The sequence below is a fragment of the Callospermophilus lateralis genome, chromosome 2 (assembly GCF_048772815.1).
Source record: "Callospermophilus lateralis isolate mCalLat2 chromosome 2, mCalLat2.hap1, whole genome shotgun sequence".
In the NCBI taxonomy this organism is placed as follows: Eukaryota; Metazoa; Chordata; class Mammalia; order Rodentia; family Sciuridae; genus Callospermophilus; species Callospermophilus lateralis.
The window spans coordinates 27,338,717-27,366,461 of record NC_135306.1 but is presented as its reverse complement, the minus strand read 5'-3'; the positions used below and the strand labels follow the sequence as shown (position 1 = coordinate 27,366,461).

General features: G+C 42.7%; 1 protein-coding gene across 2 annotated transcripts in view; it reads right to left on the bottom strand.

Moving 5' to 3' along the window:
* The window catches only part of Abca1 (ATP binding cassette subfamily A member 1), a 131,080-nt gene that overhangs the window by 56,184 nt on the left and 47,151 nt on the right, over positions 1-27,745 (bottom strand). For both annotated transcript variants that reach the window (XM_076845735.2, XM_076845734.2), the window contains exons 6-9: positions 21,415-21,536; positions 19,200-19,376; positions 6,503-6,595; positions 1,785-2,025 (exon numbers count right to left, since the gene is read on the bottom strand). In XM_076845735.2, the coding sequence (XP_076701850.1) occupies positions 1,785-2,025; positions 6,503-6,595; positions 19,200-19,376; positions 21,415-21,536 (633 nt within the window). The remainder of the gene's footprint in view (positions 1-1,784; positions 2,026-6,502; positions 6,596-19,199; positions 19,377-21,414; positions 21,537-27,745) is intronic.

The window sequence follows — 27,745 nt, the reverse complement described above, 5'->3', positions numbered from 1 at the left end:
TATAAAAACCCCAAACTGAAAAATCCAAAGTTATAACAGACCAATGAGGTTTATCTCTGATATTTTTTTAAAAGTTCATTCTGGGTTTTTCAATTTGTTTTAGTTTTCATTTTGGTTTTGTGATACCAAGTAACTTCTATATGCTTCAAAGATAATAGAATTGGTATACTGGGGATCCATCTCATGATGTCGCACATGCCAAGCAAATGCTCTACTGCTGAGCTGCATACTCAGCCCCAGAATTTTTTATGGAGAGGATACTCTCCCAATTACAACTATTGCACAAATGAATCCTCTCCTGAGTTGATTTGCAGGCTGGGAGAGAAGAGGCCGTAGTGTTTCATAAAGCAGTTTTAATGCCATTCTTCAGGGCTTGTAAAGCAACTTGCAACTGTCTGGTGTTTTACTCCAGAGAAGAATAGAAGATTCTAGTGTTACAGTAATGCACAAAAAGCTGTCTCACTCACTGTCTGAAAGACACACCAGTGGCTGGAAATGGAGAAAGGCTCAGTTGCTTCATGTTTTCAGAGAAAAGGATGCCATTGTTGAAAACTAACACTGGATCCCTGCTGCCCCTGGTGCAAGACTCACATCCCCATAAAACTGCCCGAGTGTGGCAAGCAGATATGGAGTTACAAGGTTCTTTTAACACTGCCTGTGGCTGCAGACGCAAAACAAACAGCAGATCAAACGCCCAAGTGTGATGGTACACACATGCCAACAGGTATTTTAAAAGCAGTGTGGTTTACGGGAAAAGGCCCAGAGCCAGAAGAGTTTGGGCTTGGATCCCAGCTCTTTTGAATTAGCTATGAGGTGGTTTTAACCAAGTCACAACCTCTCTGAGCCTGTGAAATGTAGGGATATAGAACCTTCCCTGCAGGGTTATTGTGAGGGTAAAATGAGAGATATTTACAAAGAAGGCATGATGCATAAGAAATTCTGCCTACATGTTAGATTCTGTTATAGTTATTGTTATGGTTATTACTGTGATTGATTTTTAGGTTTTTTATTATAAAGCATAACTCAACAGTAATATTTGTAATAATAATAATAAAAAGACCATCATCTCATCCTTTTTAAAAAAAATTCTTTCCAGCTTTAACAAAGTATAATTGATTAACAAAAATGGTATATATTTAAGGCATACAACCTGATGTATGAATATATGTATACACTGTGAAGCAATTACCACAATTCAGCTTGTTATCTACACCTCACTTAGTTATCTTGAGTGTGTGTGTGTGTGGTGAGAATATTTAAGATCAATTCTCAAAGTAAATTTTAAGTATACACCACAGTGTTATTAACTATAGTCACCCTAGTAGATATTAGCTCTCCAGAATTTATTCATCTTGCATAAATTCATCTTGCATAAAAGTGAAACTTTGTACCCTTTGGTCAACATTTGCCATTCCTCCACACCCAGGCTCTGGCAGTCTCCATTCTACTCTTTCATGAGCTTGATTTTCAAAGATTCCACAAGTAAGTGAGATCATAACTGAATTTTCTTTCTGCCAGTATCTCATCATGATTACTCTGGGAGCCACCTTCCAACATCCTCCAGAAAGCTAGGGAGACTGGTTTTGAGTGGTTTTGATGAACACCACTGTGCACCTAAGATGTGCCAGGTCCCATTCAAAAAACTAAGGGGAATTAGCTGCTTAAGAAAAGATTCCTTCCTGAGCTCATTAGGAGAAACCAGACACGTCAATGTCAAAGGCTGCTACGGAGACCAAGGTAAATGTGAGGAGTGGGGACAGGCTTTGGGTGGCACAGACACTCACTTGTAGAGTTGTCATAGAAAGTGTCAGCATCTTCCTCAGTGCCATTGCCTCCAAAGAGGGCTTTGTAGTTGTTGTCCTCGTACCAGTTCAGAGACTTGATCTTCAGCCCCCCGCCCTCTGGATGGCCACAGACGATGCGGGACACAGCCTGGTATATCTGGGTGGAGGAGCTGGAGCTGTTCACGTTGGTCAGAAACATCACCTCCTGTCGCATGTCGCTCCAGCTCCTCATGCTGAACAGCTGATGTCAGGGACAGGCAGGAAGAGGAGAGGGAAGGGGAAGGCAAGCCAAGGGCACAGCCAGGGATGGGGACAGAGAAGAGAAAGAAACACTTTATTCTCTTGCCCTCTTAAAATCCATGTCCCAGAACATATTTTGTCTGACATCATCTCAAAGCCTTGTGATGGGCTTGCTAGAACTTTCCTACCTTGTCTGTGGTCCTAGAATCAGCAGCATCTGCAATGGACTATTTGAAATGCAGAGTATAAGACCCCTCTGCACCCCAGCAGAATTCACACTTGAATTTTTACCAGATACCCAAGCAATTATCCATTAAAATGCCCATTAAAGTTGGAGAAACAAAGAAATTAATGGAGCCCCTGGGATGGCTTATAGGAGAAAATGCTTTCTTTAAACAGCCATTCCTGACGGTGGATGAGTCCCATCATTGGCTAAGTCCCATCGTTGGGTGCTGACTCAGTGAGGAAATTGAGGAGCCCTTTTCTGGGAGGGCATGAAGTTCCCTATGCTGGTCTCAGTTACGTGATAGGCAATGGAAAAAGTTTAAGGCGGGGGATCTGAGTCTGAATCCTAGCTACAACCCTCACTGGTTTACTGCCTTAGTAAAGTCATTGCATGTCTCTGAGGACCCAACTTCTCATCAAGACAACAAAGATAAAACAGCATGGTGAGGAATAATTGCACAGAAAAGTCCCAAACAGGATGAGTCAAAAGCGCTAGGCAGTCAGGGGCTGTGACTGTGACTTAGTCAATAAGACACAGCCAGTGCCTGGTCTCACATGCAAATATACTCCAGCACCTCGTGGGATTCTTGGCCCAACTGCTGTATGGAGTACTTCGTATTTCCACATATTTCACAATAAATCATTAATAAACTCCTATCTCATTGAAAGGTCACTGTATGTTCTCCCCACCTGGGAAGACTGGGCTGTGGAGAGCAGGGGTAGAGGCTGCAGGATCCCACCCACCCTGAAGAACTCCATTTGCCCAGTTTTTCTATCTTTCTGAGGCTGCTGGTTCCTGTGAGTAATACAGTCTAGGACATGGTAGCTCCTAATGGTTGCCTTCTGCCTCCAGATGGGAACCAGGCTCTCCAGGGTGGGTCAGATGTCACAAAGATTTCTCTCCACAGAGGGAGCATCTAGCATGTCCCCCAAGAACACAATTAGGGGAAGAGCTAATCCTTGCTTTATCTTTTCATAACCTGTATGGGACCCGCAGTCAGGGAGAGGCTACCTTTCCCTCCGTCAGTCGACGGACCATCCCTAGGGATTTTTAAAACGACAAGGAATCAAAGCCATTGACTGAGCTTTCCACAGGCTGCCTCACTGCCACCTCCCAACCTCAAGAACAAAAATGCTTCCCACAAAAAGCCAGCACATCTTTGGAGACAAAGATGGAATAACTATTGAGTTATTCCAAACTGCTGGTTTTTCCCAGCATTGCCTTAGGGGCAGACTCCTGCTCATTCTCCTCTACCTGCTGACTCACAGGGAGGGTGGCCACTCGTCCTCCAGCCCACAGATGGCAACAGTATCTGACAGTGTTTGATAACCATCCCAAGGGAATGAACAGGCCACCAACTTCCTCCTTTCTCAATCCATTGCAAGGTGTTCATTCTTCCTTGCCCCAGCCCCAGTCTCTTCTCAGACCGGCAGTCAGAGTGCAAACAAGTCTATAAACCCGAGGTCACACCACAGCCCCCTCTGCTCCAAACCCTCCACGGGCTTTCCATCTCGAGTGGTGAAAATCCCAACTCCTTCATCATCTCATCTCTGGTCACCCTCCCACTAGCTCATGTTTTTCTAACCCCTCTGATCTCCTTCCTGGTCTTTAAACAGGTCCTTAAGGGCTTAAGCATGCCCTGGAGTCAAGGTCTCAGCATCTGCTCTTCTTCCTGCAGATAGTCCCCCCACCCATCCTCATAACTCCCTTTCAGATGGCACCTCATTGCTCTCTATGCCCCTGGCCCTGATTTATCTTCTTGCACGTATCCCTGCTGTCACCTGCACACTGACCTGATTATTTCTGTCTCCCACCCCATGCAAACCCCTGAGGACAGAGAAGTTACTGTGTTCACTACTGAGTCCCCAACATCTAGCAATGCCAAGCCCCTGACTGGTACTGTGCGGGTGTCTGAGACACCACTTCTCTCTCCTGCTTTCTCATTCTTGTCCAGCACACCTTCCCCATCACCCAGGTGTGAAATTCATGTCAGTCCCAACATATCTCACTCCTAAAGTCCCCCAACTGCCAAGTCTGCTAATGAATATCTTCTTTCTTTGAAGGGTCTCCTTTCCATCTTAGTTACCATCAAGGTTTGTGACAAATTCTTGAAATAGAAAGTAATAAATGAGAACATGAGCTTTGGAATCCAACAATCCTGGGTTCAAATTTCCCTTTTGAAATTAACTCACTGGGCGACTTTGGAAAAGTTGCCTCATTTTTCTGAGCCTCGGTTCCATAACTGTAAAATGGGTACAAGAAGATCCACCTGATGCTGCTCGTGGTGTTGCACACCTGTAATCTCAACAGATCAGGAGGCTGAGGCAGGAGGATTGCAAGTTCAAAGCCCTCCTCAGCAACTGAGCAAGGCCCTATACAACTCAGTGAGACACAGTCTCTAAATAAAATATAAAAAAGACTGAGGATGTGGCTCAGTGGCTAAGTGCCCCTGGATTCAATCCCTGGTACCAAAAAAAAAAAAAAAAAAAAAATCCACCTAACATTTGTCATGAGGATCATCCAGGGAAATAAAGTAAAAATGCCTGAACCAAAGCAGGTCTTCAAAATATGCAGGCTCCCTTTTTCAGGCTCCCTTTTTCTTTTTTTTTTTTTCTTTCAAGGTTGATATTTTGGTGAAAATAACTAACCTTCTTTCCAAGCATTGACCAAACACAAAAGTGCATTTTTTATCTTCTCCCATTTGTCTCACAGAAATAGCAAGTTAGACAATGAATAACTTGTGATCAAAGTGACTTGAAGGTGTTCTATTAAAGAGAAGCAGGTGGCCCTCACTTATCCTCGACCAGAGCAAGCAGAGCCCAGGAAGCAGCTGCCAAGGGAAATGCACATTGTTCGGCTGTTGACACCACATCAGCAATGGGAACATCGTGTGTTTTCAACTATTTTTTTACCCCAGACAAAAACTAGGGCCAGTGATGTAAATGAAAACAACTGTAACAAACCCTGAGTTTCGAGGCAGCATCCCTGTTACTACCCTTGCTCTGCTTTCTGTAGGGACAGAAATGAACAGGGTAGAGGAGGGCTGTGAAGGAACCTGCCAGAGCAAAGCAGGGCATGTCCACGTCCATCAAGAGGGCCCTGGGGAAACAACTGAGGCTTGCAGAGCAATTTCTCTTTCTCTTTCTGTCTCCTGGAAGAGTCCCAGTTGGCACAGCCTTTCCACCTAGCCAAAGGTCACCAGCCTTCATAACCAAAGTACAAATAACAAGTGGGAAGAGGGGTGCTCCTAAAAGGAGGCTGCTCCGAAAGCCAAGCCTCTGCTGTCAGAGACACATGGGCAGAATTAAAAGAAAGACATACATTAAAGGATTGGCATGTGGTAACTTGGGGTTTTCTGTATTTTCCACAATGAACATGCAATACTGTTATTGTCTGAAAACACTAATTATGATATTTGAAAAAATGGTCCAAGTATTTTTAAAAATGAGTCAAAGACAGCTAAAAACAAGACCGGACCAAGTTGGAGAAAATTTCTCCACAATTTCTCTTTTCCTATGTCCTCTACATTAAAGCCTACATTGTTGATGACCACTGCACAGCTCAGCCACTAGGCATGATGGCTCCAAACAGCTCTTCCTTGCCCAATCTAACATGAACTGAGCCTGGGAGTCAGAAACTGAGAATCAGAAGAAGAGTTAACTATTTTGCAACATCTATAGGCCCTATGGTCCGAAGACAAAGACACATCTGTCAATGTGTGGACCTAAAAGGCCAAATTAACTAAATGTTCCTTAAGAGACCATATTCCCCAAGTTGAAGTTCAGAAGCCATATTTTATAAGGGAAAGAGCTGGATTAGAGATAGCTCATGATCTCATTATCAGCAAACACATTTTGATAAAATGACTGAAGGATCTTGCTACTGAATACACAGTGTAGAGATAGAGAAGTTTCTGGTCAGACAAAAGCAGTGCATGCAGGTAGGAGAGAATTCTCTTCACAAGTGTGTGACTATCAGGGACTGAGGGAATGGGGTGGGGATAACGGGGTGGGTTCGAGACTAGTTATGGACCCTTTAGTCACTAATTAGTTCTGAGACATCAGTGAGTCTTGGTTTCTTCGTCTCTAAAGTAAGAAGATTAAAACAGATGATGTTTTTTGATCACTTATATTTCTAAAATTGACAGTAAAGCATCTAACATGATATTCCAATCTAAAGGACCCTCTTAGCCAAACTTGGAACTGACCACAGTGGATGGTCCACTTGCTGGTGCTAGGAAGGCACGACTTACCTCTTGGGCCAGACTCCCGAGACTATCCAGCAGAGTCCTGGTGGCTTCGGCCAGCTGCTTGCTTGGGAAGGGAGATGTAGAGTTCAGTCCTGTCTGGAATGAAAAACAACGCTTTGTTCCTAAGTTCAAATGGAAGCCTGAAATCTCTATTGAAAATAAACAAGTTAATTAAAACCATGCCAATCCTGAATTTAAGAATAAGAAACCAACTCCTAACTTAAAAAAAAAAAAAGGACACAACAATTATTCTAGTTGTATGCCTGTGTGATTTTTTTTATTCAGATAAGAATTTCTAATTCTTCGATAAATGGTTGTAAGTGCTGTGGGAATATATAGAATAAAGAGCTATCAAAAGTGCAATGGATAAAAATCGCGTGAGTGTGTGTGACTGCGCTCTGACCACAATGTCCCAAGTCACGATTCTACAAGACACACATGTGGGAATGGCCTTGAGAAGCAAGTGTGTGATGTCTCACAGAAAAGGAAGAAAATGTAAAGCTTAAAGCTGTCAAAATGGGGGAAGAAGGAATTGTCTCTTTTTGCTCTCTTCAAGTTAGCACTGTAACGCTGGAAATTCAAAGTAGAACACTTGTTTTATGTCTAGTTTGAGTCAAAGCTTTATGTTTACTAATTCATTTAGTTGCTGTTATCTATGACCAAGGTAAATACAAGAAAATAATTAATTAGGTTCAAGGGAAAGATAAATCAGAGCAGAAAGCTTATGCTAAAGAAAGAACACAGCCAGGCATGGTGGCACACACACACACACACACACACACACACACACACACACACACCTGTAATCCCAGAGGCTTGGAAGGCTGAGGCAGTAGGATAACAAGTTCAAGGCCAACTTTAGCAACTCAGCAAGGCCCTAAACAACTTAGCAAGACCTGGTCTCAAAATAAAAAGGGTCGGGGATGTGGCTGTTGGTGTTCAATCCCTGGTACCAAAAAAAAAAAAAAGAAAGAAAGAAAGAAAAAAAGAAAATAAAAGAAAAAAGAAAGAACAATAATGCACAGATTCTGAAGCCAGAATAGCTGTAGTTGAGACGCTTCAGATTGGTTGTGAATTTTTAGGCATCCAAATAAAAAAAAGATATTAGGTCAATTTCATCTTTCTCATTTGTTAAAGAGGAAAAAAAAAAACTCTCCAGGGAAAACGTACCTCTCCCCGGTGTTTCTATGGGCCTTTTTTATTCGATATCATATCAGACACCCTCTAGTGAAGGTTGAATCAGGAGGACATTTGTCCTATCAGACATTGCTGTGAACTTAAGATGTCGACCACACAGAATATGGCTGAAAGTGGACTATGAGAAAGAGCAGCCTGGGTTGTGTTCTTTTACGAAGATCTCCAAGTGCAAAAGGTTGGGTTACTATCATCTTAATCACCATAATATCCAAGCACAATCCTGATTGTACATTTCTGGAAAAAATGTGCCTAATAGTTCTCTTGTAAGAACCTTTCCAGCCTGATGCAGGGACTCCTGTGGAATGGCTTATTCACGAGAGTCCCAGTGTCCCCAGACTCAGTCCCCAGAGGGCCCTAACATCTCCCACAAATGCTCCACACAGGGAGGTCTCTCTGCAGCCGCTCGCAGATGGCATCCACGATGTTCCTTCCAGAGGGAGTAAGTCATGAGCAGAAACAGTGGGGTGTTGTGTTTTCACTTTCCCCCTTTAGGTTCACTTCCTAACTGGAGATTATCACACTGCAAGCTGAACCTCCCAAAAACTTGCAGTGAGGGAAACTCTTACAAATGGAGAAGTCTTAATTGGAAACGACAGGAAGTGAAATGTTTACCAGGAGGTCTACAGGATGATGAATGTTCAGGATTGTAGAGCAAAACCAAAGCAAACCAGGACAAAACAAAATATGCCAACTTCACTTAAGGTAAAAATTGAGACTTTTAAGTGTAATCTGTAATGTGGTAGGTGATCCATTTCTTTTATCAAGTGTGAATGGAAGTAAGATTCTTATACTTCTTTCTTGTCACTCACCCCTGTCTCCTATTCTCAGGTCATGGGGATCTGGGGTGGCCACAGAACCCTGAGCAAATGACTTGAATTCCCTGTCCTTCCATATTCCCAACTGTACAGCAGAGCTAACAATGCTGTGCATGCATCACAGTGTTTTCAGGAACATAGAATTAGAGGATATGTTCACAGCACCTTGTACACTGTCTGGCACATATTAAGTCCTCTCAATTATAAACAATTTCATCTCCTGCCTTTTTCTTTCCTTCTTCAAAAGTTTATTGCCATGGAGCAGGAGTGATGGTGCAGGCCTGTAACTCAGGAGGCTAAAGCAGGAGGATCACAAGTTCAAGGCCAGCCTGGGCAACTTATGAAGGCCCTGTCTCAAAATAAAATTCAAAGGGCTGGGGGTGTGACTCGGTGGTAGAGAGCCTCTAGATTCAATCTCCCAGTACCCTCCCCCAATAGACAGACAGACAGACAGACAGACACACACACACACACACACACACACACACACACATATTACTGTCAAGACTGGCAGGGTCCTATCTGCAGGCTGACTTCTCCAGTTCTTCAAAAGACAAATCCTTCCTCTGTTTCTTAACTAGGCCTTTTTTCCTGTTAGGATACTCTCCCTGCACCATGCAGAGAACTAGAGTTATCATCCCACAGCACATCAAACACATACCAACGTGCTATTTCTAAAATTACAAACACTTCTCACTGCAAAGTTAGATATCCTCACCCTAATTCCCACAGGCTGGGGTTAAAATGCCTTCCTCTCTGCTGTAGCCCTTTTCTTTTATTCGGTGTGTGCCAAACTATGAAAAAAGATAATGTTAACTGGATAAAATATTTCACATTTCATGCACTTAACATTATCTACATGAGTCTATATATATAAACACACAGAGATATATATACTATATATAATACATGCATATATTATATATAATATACATACATATGATATACACACATATGTATTATATATATACATATACATATCCCACACACACACTGCCCTGAATTGAAGTTGACATTTCTATTGAAACCTTGACAGACAACTCATTACCTAATCATATATACATGCACAAACACACACCTTCATTTCTGTGTATATCCATGTGCACCATTGACACACAGCATTGGACAACGTTCACAGAGCCTCTCCTTCACAGTGCTTTTTGCATGAGTGTGGGATTTGTGCATTCCACACCACCATCTGCTTTGAACTGTGAAGCAGTAAAGAAAAGGTTGTCAGCCCACCTGGCCCTGAGGAGACTCCAAGATGGTCCCACCATATGTGTCATGCCAATTAGGTGTAAAAGTCACCAAACGCAAAAGATGTTTGAAAACCTCAGACCCAATACTGGCCCACTATCACCAGTACCAGGCATCTGTCCCCGAAAGGGTACTATCAGTGAGCCCTTCCTGTCACTCTCAGACTTTGTTTTCTCTATCTGCATTTACATTTTCATAGGTAAAGATTTTTCTTCAAGGATTTTATTTGAATGCCTTAACTTAGGCTCATTTTAAAAGTTCCATAATTCAGCACACTCCATGCACACAGCAGACCTACTACATGACTGTTCAATCCAGGGGTGTAACTGACCATGTATGTCAACACAAGAACCTCACTTAATTGCTGCCGGTGTCAGACCTTTATGGAAACCACGTCCTGTGATACGGTTTTATTGTCACTAGTCTGTACTTTGCTCTGTTGGCTTGTGTGATGGACTGATTTTGATTCTGGTCTCTAAACAAAGGAACTGTCTGAGCCTATCCATAAATAATGAGGTAGAGCAGTCAACACCATTATAAGGATCCTTTTACACTAGTAGCTTGTTTAAGAATAAATGCTCAGTATTCTTCAACAGTAGTGACAATACATGCAAATTTCCATGTTTAAAGGTGTGCTAGTTGGAGCTACCTATAGAGGCATGGGATGACAAAATTCAAATTTAGCATCATATTTCAAGCTGGGATTACTCAGATATTTTGCTCAAGACTTGACTTTACTTTTCTGTGCCTGGACACCATAAAATACAGAGAAGAGGCTAATGCAAATCATCAAAATGAATGTTAAGCTATTCAATAACTACTGCTGCGTCAACTGGCTATTTGTGCAAGAGAAATTAAAATATTTTTTCATCTCACACTCCTATTCAAAAATAAATTCTTGGTTAGATTAAAGAGGTAAAAGTAAAAGTGAAAAGTTCAAAATATATAGAAAAAACTATTAGATAATATACTTATGAAGTTGGGGTAAGGAAGAATTTCTTAAACAAAATATTAAAAACCCCAACCAAAAAGAAAAAAAATAAATCCACATTTTAAAAGTAAAAACTGTACATCCAAAGATACCATAAACAATAGATACACAAAAGATACATAAACAAAGACATCTAAGAAAACAAACTGAAGATTAGAATAATGGATTTATTTTTTTTAGAATAAAAATGGGACACCATGCAACCAATAAAATGAAGCAGATGCTACATGTATCAACACTGATAAATCTCAAAAAGATAATATTTAATAAAAAGGACATTTACCCAATGTAACGCATGCAAGCCAAGGCTTTATCTGCTATTGACAGATTGTAAGTCCATATGGAATGAAGTATGAAAACAGAAGCTCTAGATAGGGATTCTCTCTGAGGGAAGAGACAGGGATATACAGGTGGAATCAGCTGAGTCTACCATGTTACCTTGAACAGAATCAGAAGCAAGGGTGACAAAATGATGACTGGTAATCTAAGGGTATTCTTTATATTATTCTCTATACTGTTTTATAGGTTTAAAATATTTCCTGGTTTTCTTTTTAATTCAATGAAAGGCTAACAGAAGGAAGATGCTTGGATAGGAACACAGGAAGGGTAAAGAATGTATGTTGGCCTGAGCGCACATCAGACCTGAAAGACAGCCAGGCTCCTTGAAGAAAATTCACCCCAGGAATTAACTCAAGCCTCAAAACTAGATCACAAAACAAAACCCGAGAATCACGTCTGCACCCACTATTAACTGTGGTCTGTGGTCCTTGACAAAGGGGACAAAGCCTGCCAAATCATGTTCCCAAAGTGCTCTGGTCAATAATTCACAGCTTGAAATTCCTCCTGTTATTTTTCCTAACCAAAAACATTCTCTCCGCTATGAACTCATGCATGGGGTCTCACTGTGCACAGGAGGCAAATGATTTTCTTGTATGGAATAAAGAAAGGGGATGAGGGGGAACAGGACCTTTAGGTATGGACTATACTTCCTGTGCTAACAGGAATTCGTATACTATCTAATATATTTAGATTATAACTAAACACCATAATATCTTCAGGGGAATAAAACACTCAAAAATCCACACCTGCTTCTTCAAAATATGTTCATCACAACAGAATAACATTTACTCATAGGATGACCATGCCCCAGCATGACAAAGGCCACTGTGCTCCATCCTTCCTGGGTCTCACCGCTGACTTCATCATATTCTTCCTATCCTCACTAGCTTAACAGTTAAGTCATTGAAGATTGAAAAGTGGGAGAAGGCCATAACCTGGCAAAGTCGATTTTGCTTTTTATTTTGAGCGGATATTTTGTTTTAACACAGCGTCTAGAGCCGTTGACACATCACCTAACATATCAGAGCCAGGCACCCAGCAAATGGGGGCAGAAGAAAAGTTAAAAGGAAGGGAGGACACCTCTATGAGGTGATAGATGGGCTGGTGCCAGTCCTGCTTCAAACTGCCATGCGCCACCTTCCCCTGGCTACAAGCTTTCCCAGCTACACCTGCTTCACTCTCAGCTATCTGCATCATGTGCAGCTCCCCATGAAAGCCACCTTCTCTCCCCTCTCCCCGCTCCCTCTGGACCCATGTGCAAAACAGGTCCTTGCCTGGAACATTCTATTCCCTGTTCCTTACCCAGCTAAGATCTACTCTTCAGGTGCCTAAGTAGAGGATGCTTCTTTCCTGATCCTTTGCAACTGGGTTAAGAGGCCTTGTACAGAGCCTAGCTGAGCCCCGGTGGCCCTACGCAGCATGGGCTCGTTTCCTAGTCTGTCCCACAGAACAGAAATTCAGAGAGAGCTGTATTTCCACACCACTGCCTCCCCGGCCCCATGCACAGCACTGATTAGGACTCAATAAATGTTGGCTGAATGAAGGAACTTGTTTACAGATTACCACTACATAAAATGAAAACTGGAAAAGAATATTGCCAATACATTAGAAGTCACACAAATATAAATAGAGGACAGAACACCCATGAAATTAAATGCAATCGAAAACTATTTTCAATTTGCAAAAATCATATCCACATCCCGATTTTTCAGAAACTCCGCTACTAAATAAAGTGAGATGTAAGTGTGCATATATTTAAATCATATTTTCAATATAATTTTGTTTTCCTCCTACAAATGTACATGACAATGTGATCATTGGGACATTTCCAATTTCCCTTAAATACCTTCACAAAATTAATGCAAATCTCTTCTTATTTTTTTTCCATATGCAGAAAATCCGACTTAGGGCTAGGATTTAATATGTTTTAGTTCAAAATGAAAATAAGTCAGTCACCTACCAGGTACAAAGACTATCACTGTCTCTTTCCAATGATTTATATGACAGCAAAATTTCCTTTGAGGGACATCTTAATTTTTTTTTTTTTTTTTTAGTTAAAGTAGGAAATGATAAAAGTCATGTCTGCGGAAGGTATTAATATTCCAAAAAACAATTCAACAACTTAAATACCAACTTTTACATTTGTGGTACTTCATGCATTAAAATATTTCATCTTTGTGCTGCTTCTAAATACAATTAGGTGTATTTACCAGCATGATTCAAGACAAAAATCAAACCTTTATTTTAGAAATGATAGGGTTTTTTTTTCAAGGACCAAAATAATATAATTGAGGCAAAAATGTGCAGATGGAGTTGAGTAGTCATACTGACACAAATGCTGAATTCACCACTTCACCCCTCAGTTCTTTGTTCTCCTTTTCCCGTGGGAATCAGGTGAACACAGAGGCTAAGGAATAAATCCACACAGCGGGTTGCTGCACCAGACACCCAATGATGAGGACTGCAATTGCTTCCAGGGTAAAAAGCCTATTTTGTAAACAGGTGGGCAGTAAAATCAAACAAAGCCGAACAAAATTGGATCCTCTCCACAAGTGTCTGAGTTTCAGGCAGGAGGAGAGGAAAAGCAAGTGTTCTCCCCTGCAAGAAGCCATGTAACAAGGTGAGGGATCTGGCCCTGGGCAGCCATGAGACAGAAGGTAACACCAAGCCCCATCTAGATTCCAAGTCCTTGTCTAAGAGTAAAGAAGGCGCTGAACAAAGACCCCTCAAGAAAAGAATGACTGTCCATCCCTTACCCATACACCCCTTCAACCTATCCACAGCCCAGCAGTGAGACCACTGATCTTCCCGGTGCCTCGGGGGACCCTCACTTATGAGCCATGTTCTGCCCTGCTGGGGTGTGCGGCTGGCACCAAAGGACACTCCAACAGAACTCTTTGTTCCAAAGAAGCAAAACTCTCCCTTTTAAAAAGGCAGAAGGTACCAACAGAGGTCAAGGCAATCAGTGCATGTAGTTGTGTGTGCAATATCCGAGTTGTTACTGCAATGAAGGACGGTAATCTTTAAATCTGTCCTTCCACCCTCAGGGATCAAACACCATTTTCATATCAGGGGCACAATGGCGTGCCAGTACCTAAACCTGGCTAACTCCCATCCCACATTCTTCCCGCTGCATCTCAGTGTCCCATGTTGTCAAAGACTGCTGTCAGGGAGCTGGCTGGGAGGTCATCATTGACAGTGGGGTGAGAGAACAGCCCTCACAATCACACCCCCAAAACCTGTGAAGAATTCTTCAAATGCCCAGTTGCAGCCTTAAAGCTGGTTCTCAGTGCCTACTAGAGGGTCCATACGCATGTCACCTGCCTTTCCGTGGCTGCACCTTCAGTCCCTAAACAGTGCCTGGTGCAAAGCAGCATCCCAGAAACATCCATTGGGTTTTGTTGGCTGAAAATCTCCTGCCTTGTTCTCATGCTCTGCTTCCCACCTCTCTTTGTTCTGTGCATTAAAAACCTCACTGGGTAGAATCTGTCACTCTCAGAATATGGGCAAGAAAAAGTAGAGAGCTGACAAGGAATCAGTACAAGTCTAGGACACCGAGGAACACTCCAAAGACATACTGAGATACACCCTCCAATCAAAAGGCCGTTGTGACAGTGAATGATCCTCCAAGGATGTCCACACCTGAGTCTCTGGAATCTGTGAATGCATGACATTATGGGGCACAATGAGCTTTGTAGATGTACTTGAAGTGTGTACCTTAAAATAAAGAGAGTATCCTGGATTATCTGGAGAGGCAGGCTAATCCCATGAAACCTTAGAAGCACAGAACTTTCTCTGACTGGAGGCAGAGATATTCCGCAGAAGGAGAAGTAAGAGTTAAAGTGTGAGAGGATTCAACCCACCTGCTGACTAGGGGCCACATGAAAAGGACGAGAAGGGACACTGGTGCCTACAGGAGCAAAGCCTAGCCTCCCAGCTGACAGCCAGAAAGGAAACAGGGACTACATCCTACAGATACAAAAAAAAAAAAAAAAAACCAAAAACTGAATTTGGCTGACACACTTAATGAGCTCTGAAGCAGATTCGTCTTCAGAGTCTCCGAGAAGAGAGAGCCCTGAGAACACTTTGATTCCACACAGTGAGATCCTAACTGATCGCAGGTGGACCTCCACAGAATCCAGACTTCTGGCCTTCAGAACTGTTAGAGAATTAATGCATAGAGCTTTAAGCTGCCAAGTGTATGCTAATTTGTTATAACAGCAAGAGATAAGCCGATACAACCAGCAAGGACCTCAACAAGAGAAACAAATAAATACCTCCGCCTAAAATTTGCGGGACCCACTATTATGGCTCCTTCCCGCCACCCAAAATGGAGTGGAGGTGACTGAGAGGCAACATAGGGAGGTCCCCACAAACACTTCTGTCTGCTCTCTGGGAAAGATGTGTGCTGCTTCAGGAAGGACCTCGGGAGAAGGCCACCTGTCTTCACCTGCTGTGCAGTGAGGTAAGAGAAGTGGTTGCCAGTGGCTCTGAGCTCCTACTGCAGGAAAAACACTCAGTGACATGAGCCTTCCTTAGAACCAGAGGTAATATTTCATGTATGAACCCACCCATCATCTTTCTTTCTTTCTTTTTTTGGTTCTTTCTAGTTATGCATGACAACAGGATTCATTTTGATATAATTATAAAAGCATGCAATATAATTTGTTCTAATTCAGCCCCCAGTACTTCCTCTTTCCTTCCCCTCCTCCCTCCCCCTTTCTCTCTCCGATGCTGATCTATTTTTTTATGTTTTTTTTTTTTTTTTAATGAGTGCCTTGTGGATGCACATATGGTGAGATGTACTGTGGTACATTCACATAGGTACATAGGAAAGTTAGGATAGAATCATTCCACTGTCTTTCCCTATCCCATTCCTTCTCCCCTCTCTCCATTCACTTTTGTCTACTCTGATCTCAGCTAGTCCAGCTACATAATAAGCAATAAATATCACTCTATGGATGAATATTTTTTTAAGTAAAAAATAGAAAAATCTTAATTAAAAACATCTCTTAACCCTAGAAAACTTGAAGCACTCCACCATCCAGTATTCATTTTCATGTGAAGTGTGGATTGCAGCACAGATATAAATAAGGCTCTATAGGGTGAGAGGTTTGGGTAATATCTGGACAAAAAATGCGATTTTCATGGAAATGTTCTCCAGGACCACCTTTCTTGGTGTGACTCTGATTTCCAACACTGATCTATGGAAGGAAATGTCTATCTTATCAGCAATTATTTTCAGCACATAATTTATATGTGTCAATTAAATGATCAGTTTCTATTTATTGAACACCTATTATGTGCCAAGTCCCATGCGAGGCTCTTCATATATGTGGCCGATAATCACAGCAAAGATTAGCATATATTTATCTGCAAGTAAAAGGAGAGGAAGCTGAGGCCTACTGAGGTTAAAATAATCTTTTCAAGGTCAATTCCAGGAAACAGCAGAAGCAACACTTGAGCCCAGGTGAGCTGACCCCAAGCCCACAGCCCTTCCAACTCTGCCACACTTCCCCATTTTGTCCCAACACTATTTTCCAGAAGTCATTCAGAGACTGGAAGAGGCCCAGGAAAAAGACTCAGAATACCCTTGGCTGAAAAATGAGGAAACACCCACGTTAAAAAATAATTAAATGAGAAAAAATGTTTCAAAATATGTCCCTCCTGATGATTCCCTTTTGGTACAGAAACACAGATTGACAGAAGTTTCCCCCCATGATGCTGTCCCTGGCATCTGGTTGCTGCTTCTGTTGTAGTTCTTGGCATAATTAACTGGCCACGTGCGATGATGTCACGTGTCACATACATCTACCATCACAAATGTTAAAATTGCAACCAAGTGACAGGAGGAAAAGCCTGCTTACTGAAAATCAAATACCAGTCCAGGGACTCCAATTAACACTGGGCTTAATTCAATAACTAACATCCCAAAATGTTAGAAAGTCATTTTATCTCAAAGGCAACCTCCCAAATCATCTTTCCACAGAACAATCCAAACCACTCAGAATAACTCATCACTAACCCATCTTCTGACTTTATGAAGACAGGTTTCTCCGCAAGAGCAGAGGGGCAGAAGAAGAACCCCAGATGTTTTGGACACTCAGGAGATGTGCAGCAAGCATCCTCCAGCCACCTTAGTCAACACCTGTACAGCCACCACACAAGCAGATGGGATGCAACGCGGCTGACAGGTTTGAAGGTCCCTCTCCAGGTACTTGTCATGTTGCTGATCGTCCCAAATGGAGAGGAATTTCAATTTGAAAGCTGAGCTGTTAACTGTCAGTGCTCTTCTCTGAGTGTAATTCAGACATTATGTGATTGGGTGGATTTTTGTCATGGGGTTGTGTATACAACAGGTGTTTAATGAGTAAACAGAAGTAAAACAGAATGAAGGGGCACCAGAATAAATTACTATGTCTTGTAAAAACACTCATCTTTCTAAAATATGAAGGATGAACATTTCTGTCTTGTAGTGAAGTGAAGAAGCCAAAAGCAGTCCAAGGAAATTGTTTTGAACCACAACTTTTTGTACCATTTGTAATAACCCTGACTTTCTATGTCTCACAGTGAAAAAATGCTAATAAGCTGCAAATCTCTGCACAAGTGAGCTTATCTAAAATTTAGGGATGTTACTTGGGGCTTCAAACAACCCCATAAAGAAACAGATCAAGCATCAGGTGCATTGACACACACCTATAATCCCAATGGCTTGGGAGGCTGAGGCAGGACGATCATAAGTTCAAAGCAATTTAGCAAGACCCTAAGTAACATAGCGAGACCCTATGTACATTTAAAAAAAAATAAAAAAGAGCTGGGATGTGGCTCAGTGGTTAAGCACCCCTGGGTTCAACCCCCAGTACCAAAAAAGAAAAGAAAAAAAATAGATCATACTTGAAATTATAATATAGAAACATTAGCCAAGAGAATCACAGACCATTGAACAAAGCACTAAGCTTATTTGTTTTTTAACTGAAATAGAATATACTACCTCTGGAATAAAATAAAAGGTGTTCTTAAGCATCAGGCATAAGCTAGTCATAAAGACTGAGCTGAGTGTCTGACAAGAGGCACCTAGAACCTCACAGTGTTCTTACAATCTTCTCCTCAGGAAGGGGCTGCAGCATCATAGGGTTGAGCAGTATATAAGAATTTCTCAATAGTCAGTCCAGAGTCCATAACCTGGGATGTATTTCTAAGGTCACATCCAAGGCACAGGGTCCAGAAACTGCATATTCTTAGGACCACCGCCCCCCGCCCCAGGGAAGACCCAACTCTCTATAGAGAAGTCATGGCGCACAAAATCCAAGAGAATTATAATTTCATTTTCTAATAATAAAGAATCTCTCTTTTCAGGCACATTCTTCTTCCAGGGCTCTTTTCCTGGTTTTAAGAGAACTTACTGACAAATCAGACCACTCTCTGTTAAGCAGGAAACCTGAATCCTGAACATTAAGTGATATCTGGGCATTTCACCAGAACTCTCAGAAAACCCAGAGACATTTTTATTCTTGAATTCCTATCTACAGGCTCATGCTCATCCACATGATTTGGTTAAAAAGGAATGTGTATTCTCATGGAGTGCTTCTCTGAACAATGGATTCCTGAGCTGATCAAATTTTGTTGGGATTTTTTCCTTTGGATGCAATTTTGTCATTGATTAAGCTAATTACTGGGTGTGGTCCCCTCTAATTCCAGGGTTTTACTGTGACAGCCTACTGTATCTTCTTTCTGAGTGTTTTTAAAGCACCTATAAATAGCCATCTTCCCATCAATGGTTTTGAGACTTAAAAAAAAAAAATCCAGGGAATGCTTTCTTTAAAAGAACTCTGACTCATAGTTATAGTATGAAAAACATGAAAAAGCAGGTCTTCTCTGATTGAAATGGGCACACAAGGGACCTTGGGCTTGGACTCAGCCACACCCTGCACATCCTTCCCTCATTCACACTTAAAATACCACTTGGCTAAACAGTATCACAAACTCCCAGCCAGCCCTATGTTTCTACAAAAACAAAGACATGTTGTCCAAGGAAAAAGTTCACATTCCAATAGCATTATTAGCACGTGAAGCTTCTTTTCCACAGAGTAAGTCCACTCACCACGATCGGCTTCAGGATGTCCATGTTGGAACGAAGCACTCGCTCTGCCGCATCCAGTTTCTCCCTTGGTAGACTGCAAAGCTCAGACACTTCTGCATCACCAAGTCGAATCACTTCTCCTAATTTGGATCCGTTGCACAGATTGGTCAAATGTAACTGGTAACCTTGCAAAAATACCTGGAAATATTCATGCAAAGAGAGACAAGTGAAATGGGATTACAAAGATGGGAAGCAGGGTCCGTGAAGCCCTTGGGGTGCTTCCCACAGGTACAGCTTAAGGTCTTAAAAGGAGCACTGCTGATGATAGTTTAAGGCATCGGGTCTTTTTTCTGAATTTCAGAATAAATCATGGCATGATCTGACAGCACATTTTAAACCTGCATGATGTGTTTGACTTAGTATCTTCCACATTCTCGTCCCTCTTGCAGAGAGAAATCCAACTCTTTTTTTCAGTGCTGGGACACATGATTCAGTGAATAGGAATCCAGAATCTGAACTCCTGGAACCACTTTTATTAGAGTAAAACATCCTTGCTATTTTGGAATTTATGATTTCTTAAACTGGGATTGGGGTGGATTCTGAAAAAAAAAAATATGATTTGTCTACAGGTCTAGATATTTAACTGATGCACAGAACTAAAGGCAGAATTTGGAATTTGGAATTTACTGGCCCCAGAACAGAAAGCTGGAAAGTTGAACCTCCTATCATCTCACTGATAGGCCAGTTTAAGTCATTCTTATCTATTCAGAATAGCAAACCCAATAGAAAACCTCTCCTTGGTCATTTTTTGTTTACTTAATTAGCTGTCCTGGCCCTGAACAAATTGTGCTTCTTGGTCCTTATTCCCCTGTAGACAGCAAGCTTTGTAAAAAGCAGGGCCTTGACTTTCAGTGCTCACTTTGTATTCGTAGAACTGGAACACTAGAGTCTATAAAGATTTGCTGAATGAATGAATGAACGATACAGGCTCTTTTTTTTATATGTAGAGTTACTAACTTCCCTGTTAGTTTAAATAAATGCAGCCTGTCTTGCTAATAGAACAACCTAATGTGAGTGATGGGCCAAAAGCTTCTCAAATAAACTGCAGAGTATTTGGCCTGCCACAGTTTCCAATAAATTTTCACCTATGCCAGATACTCAAGTGCACTTCTGTTTTACTCCTTTCTTTAACCAGTTCTTGCCACCAGGCTGCCAGTCTACCCTTAGTGTCTGTGTTTAAGAACACCAACAACTCAGAAATACTAACTACCATGTGCAGACCACCTCCATGCTTAGGATGCCCCTTATTCTAAACTGATGGGATGTGACAGATATGGAATTGGCAGGGGACAATGGAAATTGTGCTAAACACAACCATTTTCAAAAGCTTGCTGCCTCTGGCCCACCTCCCAGCCACACAATTGGTAAACACAAGGCATATTTTCCTAGTTTCATAAGGGCAAGCAGTAAGCACATTTTTCTAATTTTAAAAATTCTGGATCGTGTGAAGCAAAGACCTTATTTTCAAACATAAACATTTCCACTACTTCTGCTTATTGTAAAGACCAGATATTACGCAGACATGAGACCAGGTAAGAGAGCAGTTCCCTTCCTGCCAGAGAATGCACTTGAGAAGCATCTCTGAAAAATCAATATCAGGTCATCTGCGCAGGAGCTCCATGAGAATTAACGATGCCATAGGAAGTTCTTTCTTGAAGAATCTAAGGTTAAAATTCCATATAAACTCTAATATTATTTCCTGCTTTTATAAATTTAAAAAGAAAACTCTCCTTATGTATCTTTGCTATCTTTCAAAGCAGCCTTATGCTTTTTAAATCTCCTGTCTTAGATTGATTGCGTAGACGGAATCTCTCCAGGTCAATAATCCTTAACCCTGGTTCTTATCTCAGAACTGTGAAATATTTTTTTTTTTAGAAAGTTTAATTCATCCGAACTTAAAATGTAACCCTTTGGGGAGGAAGTCATCATAAATGCCAACTAATGGACAGTAAATCAGTTTTATTTCAATCAGCCGGCCCTTGACACCGGGCTGCACATTTTGCTCTCTGGAGGGTTTCATGATGCCCAGCCTCCTCCGGAAGTCACATTAGGTAAAGATGAATTCGAGCTCACTTCTTCCTTCACCATCATTATAAAGAGAGAGGTTTATTCCTTTCTTTCTAGACAAACAATGTAACTGCCATCAGCCCACCGAGGAAGTGAGGCGGCCACTTACCTTCTGCAGACTGACATCAGCCCCCAGCATTTTCTCCACAGTTGGCCTTGGTAGAGAGAGATTGTGATTCAGGAATCCAGAGAAGGTTTCATTGTCCACCAGGAAATCCTGAAGCTTCAAGCCTTTCAAAAAAAAAATATGGTGTTTTGTTTTCATTTAATAAGTAACTCAAAACAAAACAAAACAAAAAGCACTATGAGGCAGGTGGAGAAAAATAGCATATTATTGATTGCCTTGTTTTAAACTGATTGATGACCACAGGCTTCTGGCTTAAGCATACATCGAAATGAGCTAGGGGAGCTCTGCCTTATCAGGAGAGACAGGAAGAGACTGCCTTCTGATAGTTGAGTCTCACTCCCAGACTCACACAGTGCCACAGTGCTGTCACACACACAGCCTCTCCTTGCTTTCCAAACAAAAAGCCCAATCTTTTAAATGATCTCATCCTTTCCACCAGAGATTTGAGACATGAACCCCACCACTCCTATCTCCCCGGAACCATCTCCCATAACTAAAATCTGAGCGATTTAAAGGCTTATTCCACAAGCCATAGGAGCTGATCTCATGGAGCTGGCAATGGTTCTCAAACTTTAATGTGCATCAGAATCACTAGTGGGACAGAACAGACGGCTGGACCCCAGCCCCAGAATTTCTGATTCAGTGGACCTGGGATGGGGCTGGAGAATCTGCATTTCTAACAAGCTTCCAGGGGATATTTGATGCTGCCCGCCAGGGACCACTGGTGTACACATTGTGCATATCATAATACTCTCCTGGTCTCATTTTAATTAGAAACAAAACATGTGATATTAGGCTCTAAAGCCCAGGCTTGCCATGCCTTAGAACAGTACATAGGCATATACTTTTAAATCCACCCTACCAAATAATTTGCTTGCTAAAGGGTTTCATATAGATTTCTATTAAACAATAAGCCCTTCAGGTACATTCAGAAAAAGCTTCAATCCAGTGATGCAAATCAGAAAAAGCACTGGTCAGGAACCCGGAATTCTAGAGCCTAGATTTGGAGGCTGTTTCTGATACCATGACACATGGGTATTTCAGTCCATTGTTCTGAACCTTAGTTTCTTCATCTCCAAAACAAGAGATTTCTAAGGAGACGCCTGGAGGGGCCCTCTGACTCTGAAATAATATCACTTTCCCCGTCTTATTTCATTTGACTGTCCACCTCTTCTCTTCCCACCCCATCCTCCTAATAGTCTAAATCCTTGTTTGCAATAAAGATAAAACCAGCTCATCATGACCTCAAGGCAGGCTGGGCAGTCACTTGCCCAGGCCCAGACACAAATTGACCTCTAGGGGGCAAACTTTACAAACACAAATGATTCCCCTGAAGAGGTTTGATCTGACAACAGGGTTTCAGTGTGAGGCTTAGTGAGTTCATCCTAAACTAAGAGGGTCAAGCCCAGACATAAAGTAGCAGCTAGGACCCTACATATCATGCTGATTTCCATTAGAGCTGTGTGATCCAGGCATGTTCTGCCTGAAGCAAATTTCAGTAATGCTGTATGGAGTTCTAGAAAAATAACTAAGAAAGATTCACATTTCTAGAGAAATGATTCTTCATGACACCTATGTGGCCAGCTCCTAGGGATTCCTCATGACTCCCAGAGCTTCCTGGGCCTTTTAGAGTCCTCCTCAGAACAGGTCCTGCAAACTGCTGCCAGCCTGTTGTTCCCCCTCACACATGATGCATACTCCACCTAAAACTCACTTAGGGGGGTATGCTAAAATGCAGTTTTGGGGGTCCAAAACTGCATTTCAGCATACCCTCCTAAAATGGATCTGGAGAGGGTGGCCCACAAATCTACATCTGAATTAACTGCCTTGTACTTCTAAGGAAGGGGATCGGAGAGCCATGTTTTAAGAAACACTGTTTTACTTACATGCTGCTCCACTAGACCATGCCCATAAGGACACAGAATATGTGTTTTATTAGTGTCCCCAATTCCCATTTCAGGGCCCAGCACAGAATTAATGTTCAGTGAATGACAGCTAAAGAATAAATACCAGTGGATGGGATTAGGACTGAAAAGATTCACAAGTATCTGAGCAACAGCCCAGATTTCCTTTCCTCTGAGCAATCCCAGGAAGAGCCTAGGGAAGTCAGGATCATCCCCAAGCCACACCCCAGGACCCCGAGCCACTAGAACAGCCTTCCTAGGGACAGAAAGTGATCCAGGACTTCCTGTTTACCCGTGACAGGGGTAAACAGGAAGGAAAGTGGCAGATATGTGGCGCCTTCAGTTGAGGCCTAGCACTGAGAAGGCCAACACCGACTATCCTACAGCAATAGAAAAAAAAAAAAAAAAAAAAACACCAGCAAGTCAGAAACCTGGGTTCTGCATCTTTGTTTACCAGGTCATTTCACCTAGTTGTGCTTGCACTGCTTTACCCCCCAAATTGAGGGGCCAAAAAGAGTCCCCATAAACCCTTGACAGAACAAAATAAACATGTGAACTAACTCATCAACCGGTTCAGCCACACACTCCTCCCAAGCAGAGCCAGGGCAGCGCACAGCACTGTGCCAAGGAACTGCAGAACAACCCCCTCCTTCCCACAAAGGGCGGCAGAAATGTGGGAGGCTGACCCAGACTGCACTTTCAAGGGTCTAGGTCATCCACCAACACTCTTGGGACCAGCAAATGTGCTCAGCATGTTTATAAGACTCTTCTGTTATGTCAACAGGCTCTGAGGGTGAAAACAGCTGGATGTGATCAAACTCTAACCGCCTATCCCCTGGATGAGGCACAAGAACCAAGAGGCTGGTTAAATAGTCAACAACCTTTGTCGGTGCACGTGCGTGGTGTGGTAGGATGGCCGGGTGGGGAAGCGGCACAGAGGGCCAAAGAGCCCTGGCTATGAAGAACTCACAGTCTGGTCACGTGGATATCTACACATGCTGGCTCAGTCTCACATCGCCCCTGACAGCTGCACTCATGTGGGCGCAGGAAGGCAACGTGGTACTGTAAGCTGATTCTCAGTCTTGGCTGCATGCTAGACTCACCTGGAAGCTTTACAAAAAATTCCCAAAGCCTAGGCCACACCCCAGAATGCCTAATCAGAACTGCTAGGGGTAAGCTCAGGCATACCAGAATTTTTAAAAAAAAAAACTTTCTAGGTGACTCTGACCAAGTTTGAAAAACAATAATATGCAGAGGGAAAAAAATCAGGGGTTAGAACTGGAAAAACCTAAATTTGATACTATCTTCTCTTATGAGTTGGCTGTGTGGCCTCAGAAGGTCATTTGGCCTTCCTGAGATGGAGTTTTCCTGCCTATGAATGAATGTAACAGTCCCCACTGTTGAAGACGTGTGGACTGGAGAGATTCATATGTAAAGCATGAATAATGAGCAGCTGGCTCATGAAAGGTGCTTAATAAGTGGTAACATTTTGTTATTGAAGAGATGATTTCCTTCAGGTTTACCACTGTACAACGATGCACCGTAAAGAAGACAAAGACACAGTCCTGCCTTCAAGGAACTTTCTGAGCTGATAAGGAAGACAAAGAGGCACATTTGACTGAGAGAGCAAAAGGAGAGATAAGAAAGCCCAAGGAAGAGAGTTAATAGAAGCATTTGTCCAAGATGAGGTTTATCTGCAAGTGCTTCAGGGGAATTGCTGGGGACAAGTTCTAGAAAGAACCCAACAGCCCCAAATCCCCAGAAGCTGCTAGGGAAAGAGTAAGATCTCTCCTGATGGCAAGGATGAAGACATCCTGTACTCATGTACTCAGAGTGCTGTGCACACAATAGGTCCTCAATAATTGTTTATGAATGAATGAATAACATAGCAAATAAGTTTAGAGAGAAGAGATTCCTCAAAACTTAAGATTTCAGAAGTAGGGAGGAAGAAGAGAGGAGAGGGGTGTGTGTGAGGACAGAGCAGGGTGACTCTGTACCTGCTAGAAGACAAGTGAGGAAGCCAAGAATAGTGTGAACACCAGATGTCTGAAGCGGCCATCCTTCTCTCACTCCTTTATGACTGGGCCCATGAGTCACCACCTCCAGGAAGCCTTCCCTGAACTTCCCACCTACCCACCTTCAAACTAGGTTAGGAACCCTCTTCTGTCTCCTGACAGCAACTTCAGTTCCCCCAAATACTGCACAGATCAAGTTTTAGTTGTCTGTGTGTACATCTTTCTCCCAGAACACTAGAAATGTGTTGAAGACCAGGATTTGTAACTCCAAAGCCAGCAATGCCTGGCACAGAGGAGCACTCGGTGAATGAATGAATGAATGAATGAACAAATACAAATGAGTGAATAAATTAATGAATTGATGTGATCTGGGAAACTGCCACTGTGGAGGGTTGGAGGGAAAGCTACAGCAGATGGAACTCAAGTTCCTCTAAGCCCACTGGGTCACATTAGTGCAGGTCAAGAGAAGAATCCGGGTTAAGTAGTAGCCGGGAGCAGAGCAGAGAACAGAACAGAGGGAGGCTGAGTCGATACATGATGAAATGAAAATGTCACTGGCATTTCCCTCACTGGGCTGAGCTTGGGGTCGAATGACAGAACATACTTGTAGGCCCAGGATAGTTCCCGGCACTGAGTAAGATGCTCCATAAAAGAATGGATGCTATTATCAGCCTTTCTAGGAATGACCAATATCATTCCTAAATTCAATCCTAAATTAACCCTAAATGCAGGTTGTTATGGGGGCACAGAAGAGGGTCCCTAACCTAGTTTAAGGGTGAGAAGGTCAGGGAAGCATATGCAGAAGAGATAGGAACAGAGAAGTGACTTTGCCAAATATGCTGACGTGCTGAATTCACGGTCCAGTTACATTTATACACGTATGTGTGTGCATATGTACGGGCATATTGTATATTTGCCTGGCTGAGTTCCTGAGCTGATAGAACTGACGAATTCTTGCTGGTGATACTGTCTACAAGGCAAAGGAAAGGTTGAAGCAGACTGATTTGTCTATTCAGGACTTTATAAAAGAACAAATAAATCCAGCATTTTATAGAGAATCAACTCCCATTAATCACATCTGCTGGTCTGTGCAAGGATGGAGACCGGTAGAAGATGACCACCAAGAAAGACCAGCCATTCCCAGCCGACTGGGAATATTTAATGCAAAGGACAGTACCAGGTCACTTAAGTTTGATCAAACGAGATGACATGGAACTGGATTTTATCATGTATAAAACTTGTGGGTGGGATCTCTGAGGTATTCTTACTTGTGGTACTGAGAGGAGTACAAGGTCAAATAAAAACTGGAGAGAGCATCAGAAGAGCTGAACTGTAACATGAAACTCTTTTCCCCCTTTTCTTGGTCTTTCTGGGCCTCAGTTTCCTTGGATGTAAACATGAAGCTAATAATATCCACAAATTATTGTGAAAACCAAAAATCAGAAATAAGAAAGTGCTTGGCTCTGGGGAAGGGCTGACTGGCTTCATGTATTTACATGGGAAACTGAGAAGGTATGACCACTGTCACAGACGCAGGGACGGGGAGCCAGGATACTTGCTAAACTAAACCTGAGTCCCTGCTTCCCTCAGGGAAGACTGAAAGCCACTCTCCAGCAGAGGGCCAAGAGAGCTCTCCTACCACCGTGTCTTCAGTACTGACCAAAGTACCACTGAGCTCAGCCCTCTTGGTTTGGTTTTGCCTGGAAGAGCAAATAGGGGTCTACCAATTCCCCAGAAACTTTTGCCGTGAGTGCAGTGTGGCAGAGCAAAGGAAAGGAGAAAGGAAAAGCAAAACCAAAAAGAACTTAGTGTCTACAAAGAACAAACAGGTGAAATGTGTGTTTGTGGGCTGGGGAAGAGCTAGGCAGAATCCTCAGTTCCTGGCCATCCATAGAGGCCCGGCCTCTCTGCCCACGCTAAGGAAGCGCTTCACAGGCAGGCAAAGGGGTGTGGAGAGGCGAGGCCCTGCCCCAGGGGATGCTTTCTTGGCCACTTAGTGTTCTTTCCCTTCTCTCCAGGCAGCCTGCCCAGCCAAGGCCAGCCACCACCTCTGAAACAGAGAGCCATGAGGGAGAAGGGATGCAGAAAGAGAGGGAGGGAGGAGCAGAGGAGGGGGAGAAGGGAGGGCAGCGGAAAGCGGAGGAGGGACGTCCTCAGACTGGCGAGCTGGCTGGGGTTACTAGCGGTCAATGCCCTCCAGGACCCAGCTCAGGTTTCAAGATCTCCCCAGCCTTGGGCTCCACGTGAAAAGGAACCACAGCAATCAGCAGCTTGAGAAGAGGGTGGAGAAGGCAAATTTTAAAAAGGAGAAGCAAAGAAAGAGATCACTCAGCACCAGAGGCCCAGATACTGGAGTGGCTGGTCTCCCAGACCTGGCCATGTCAAATGAGCAGT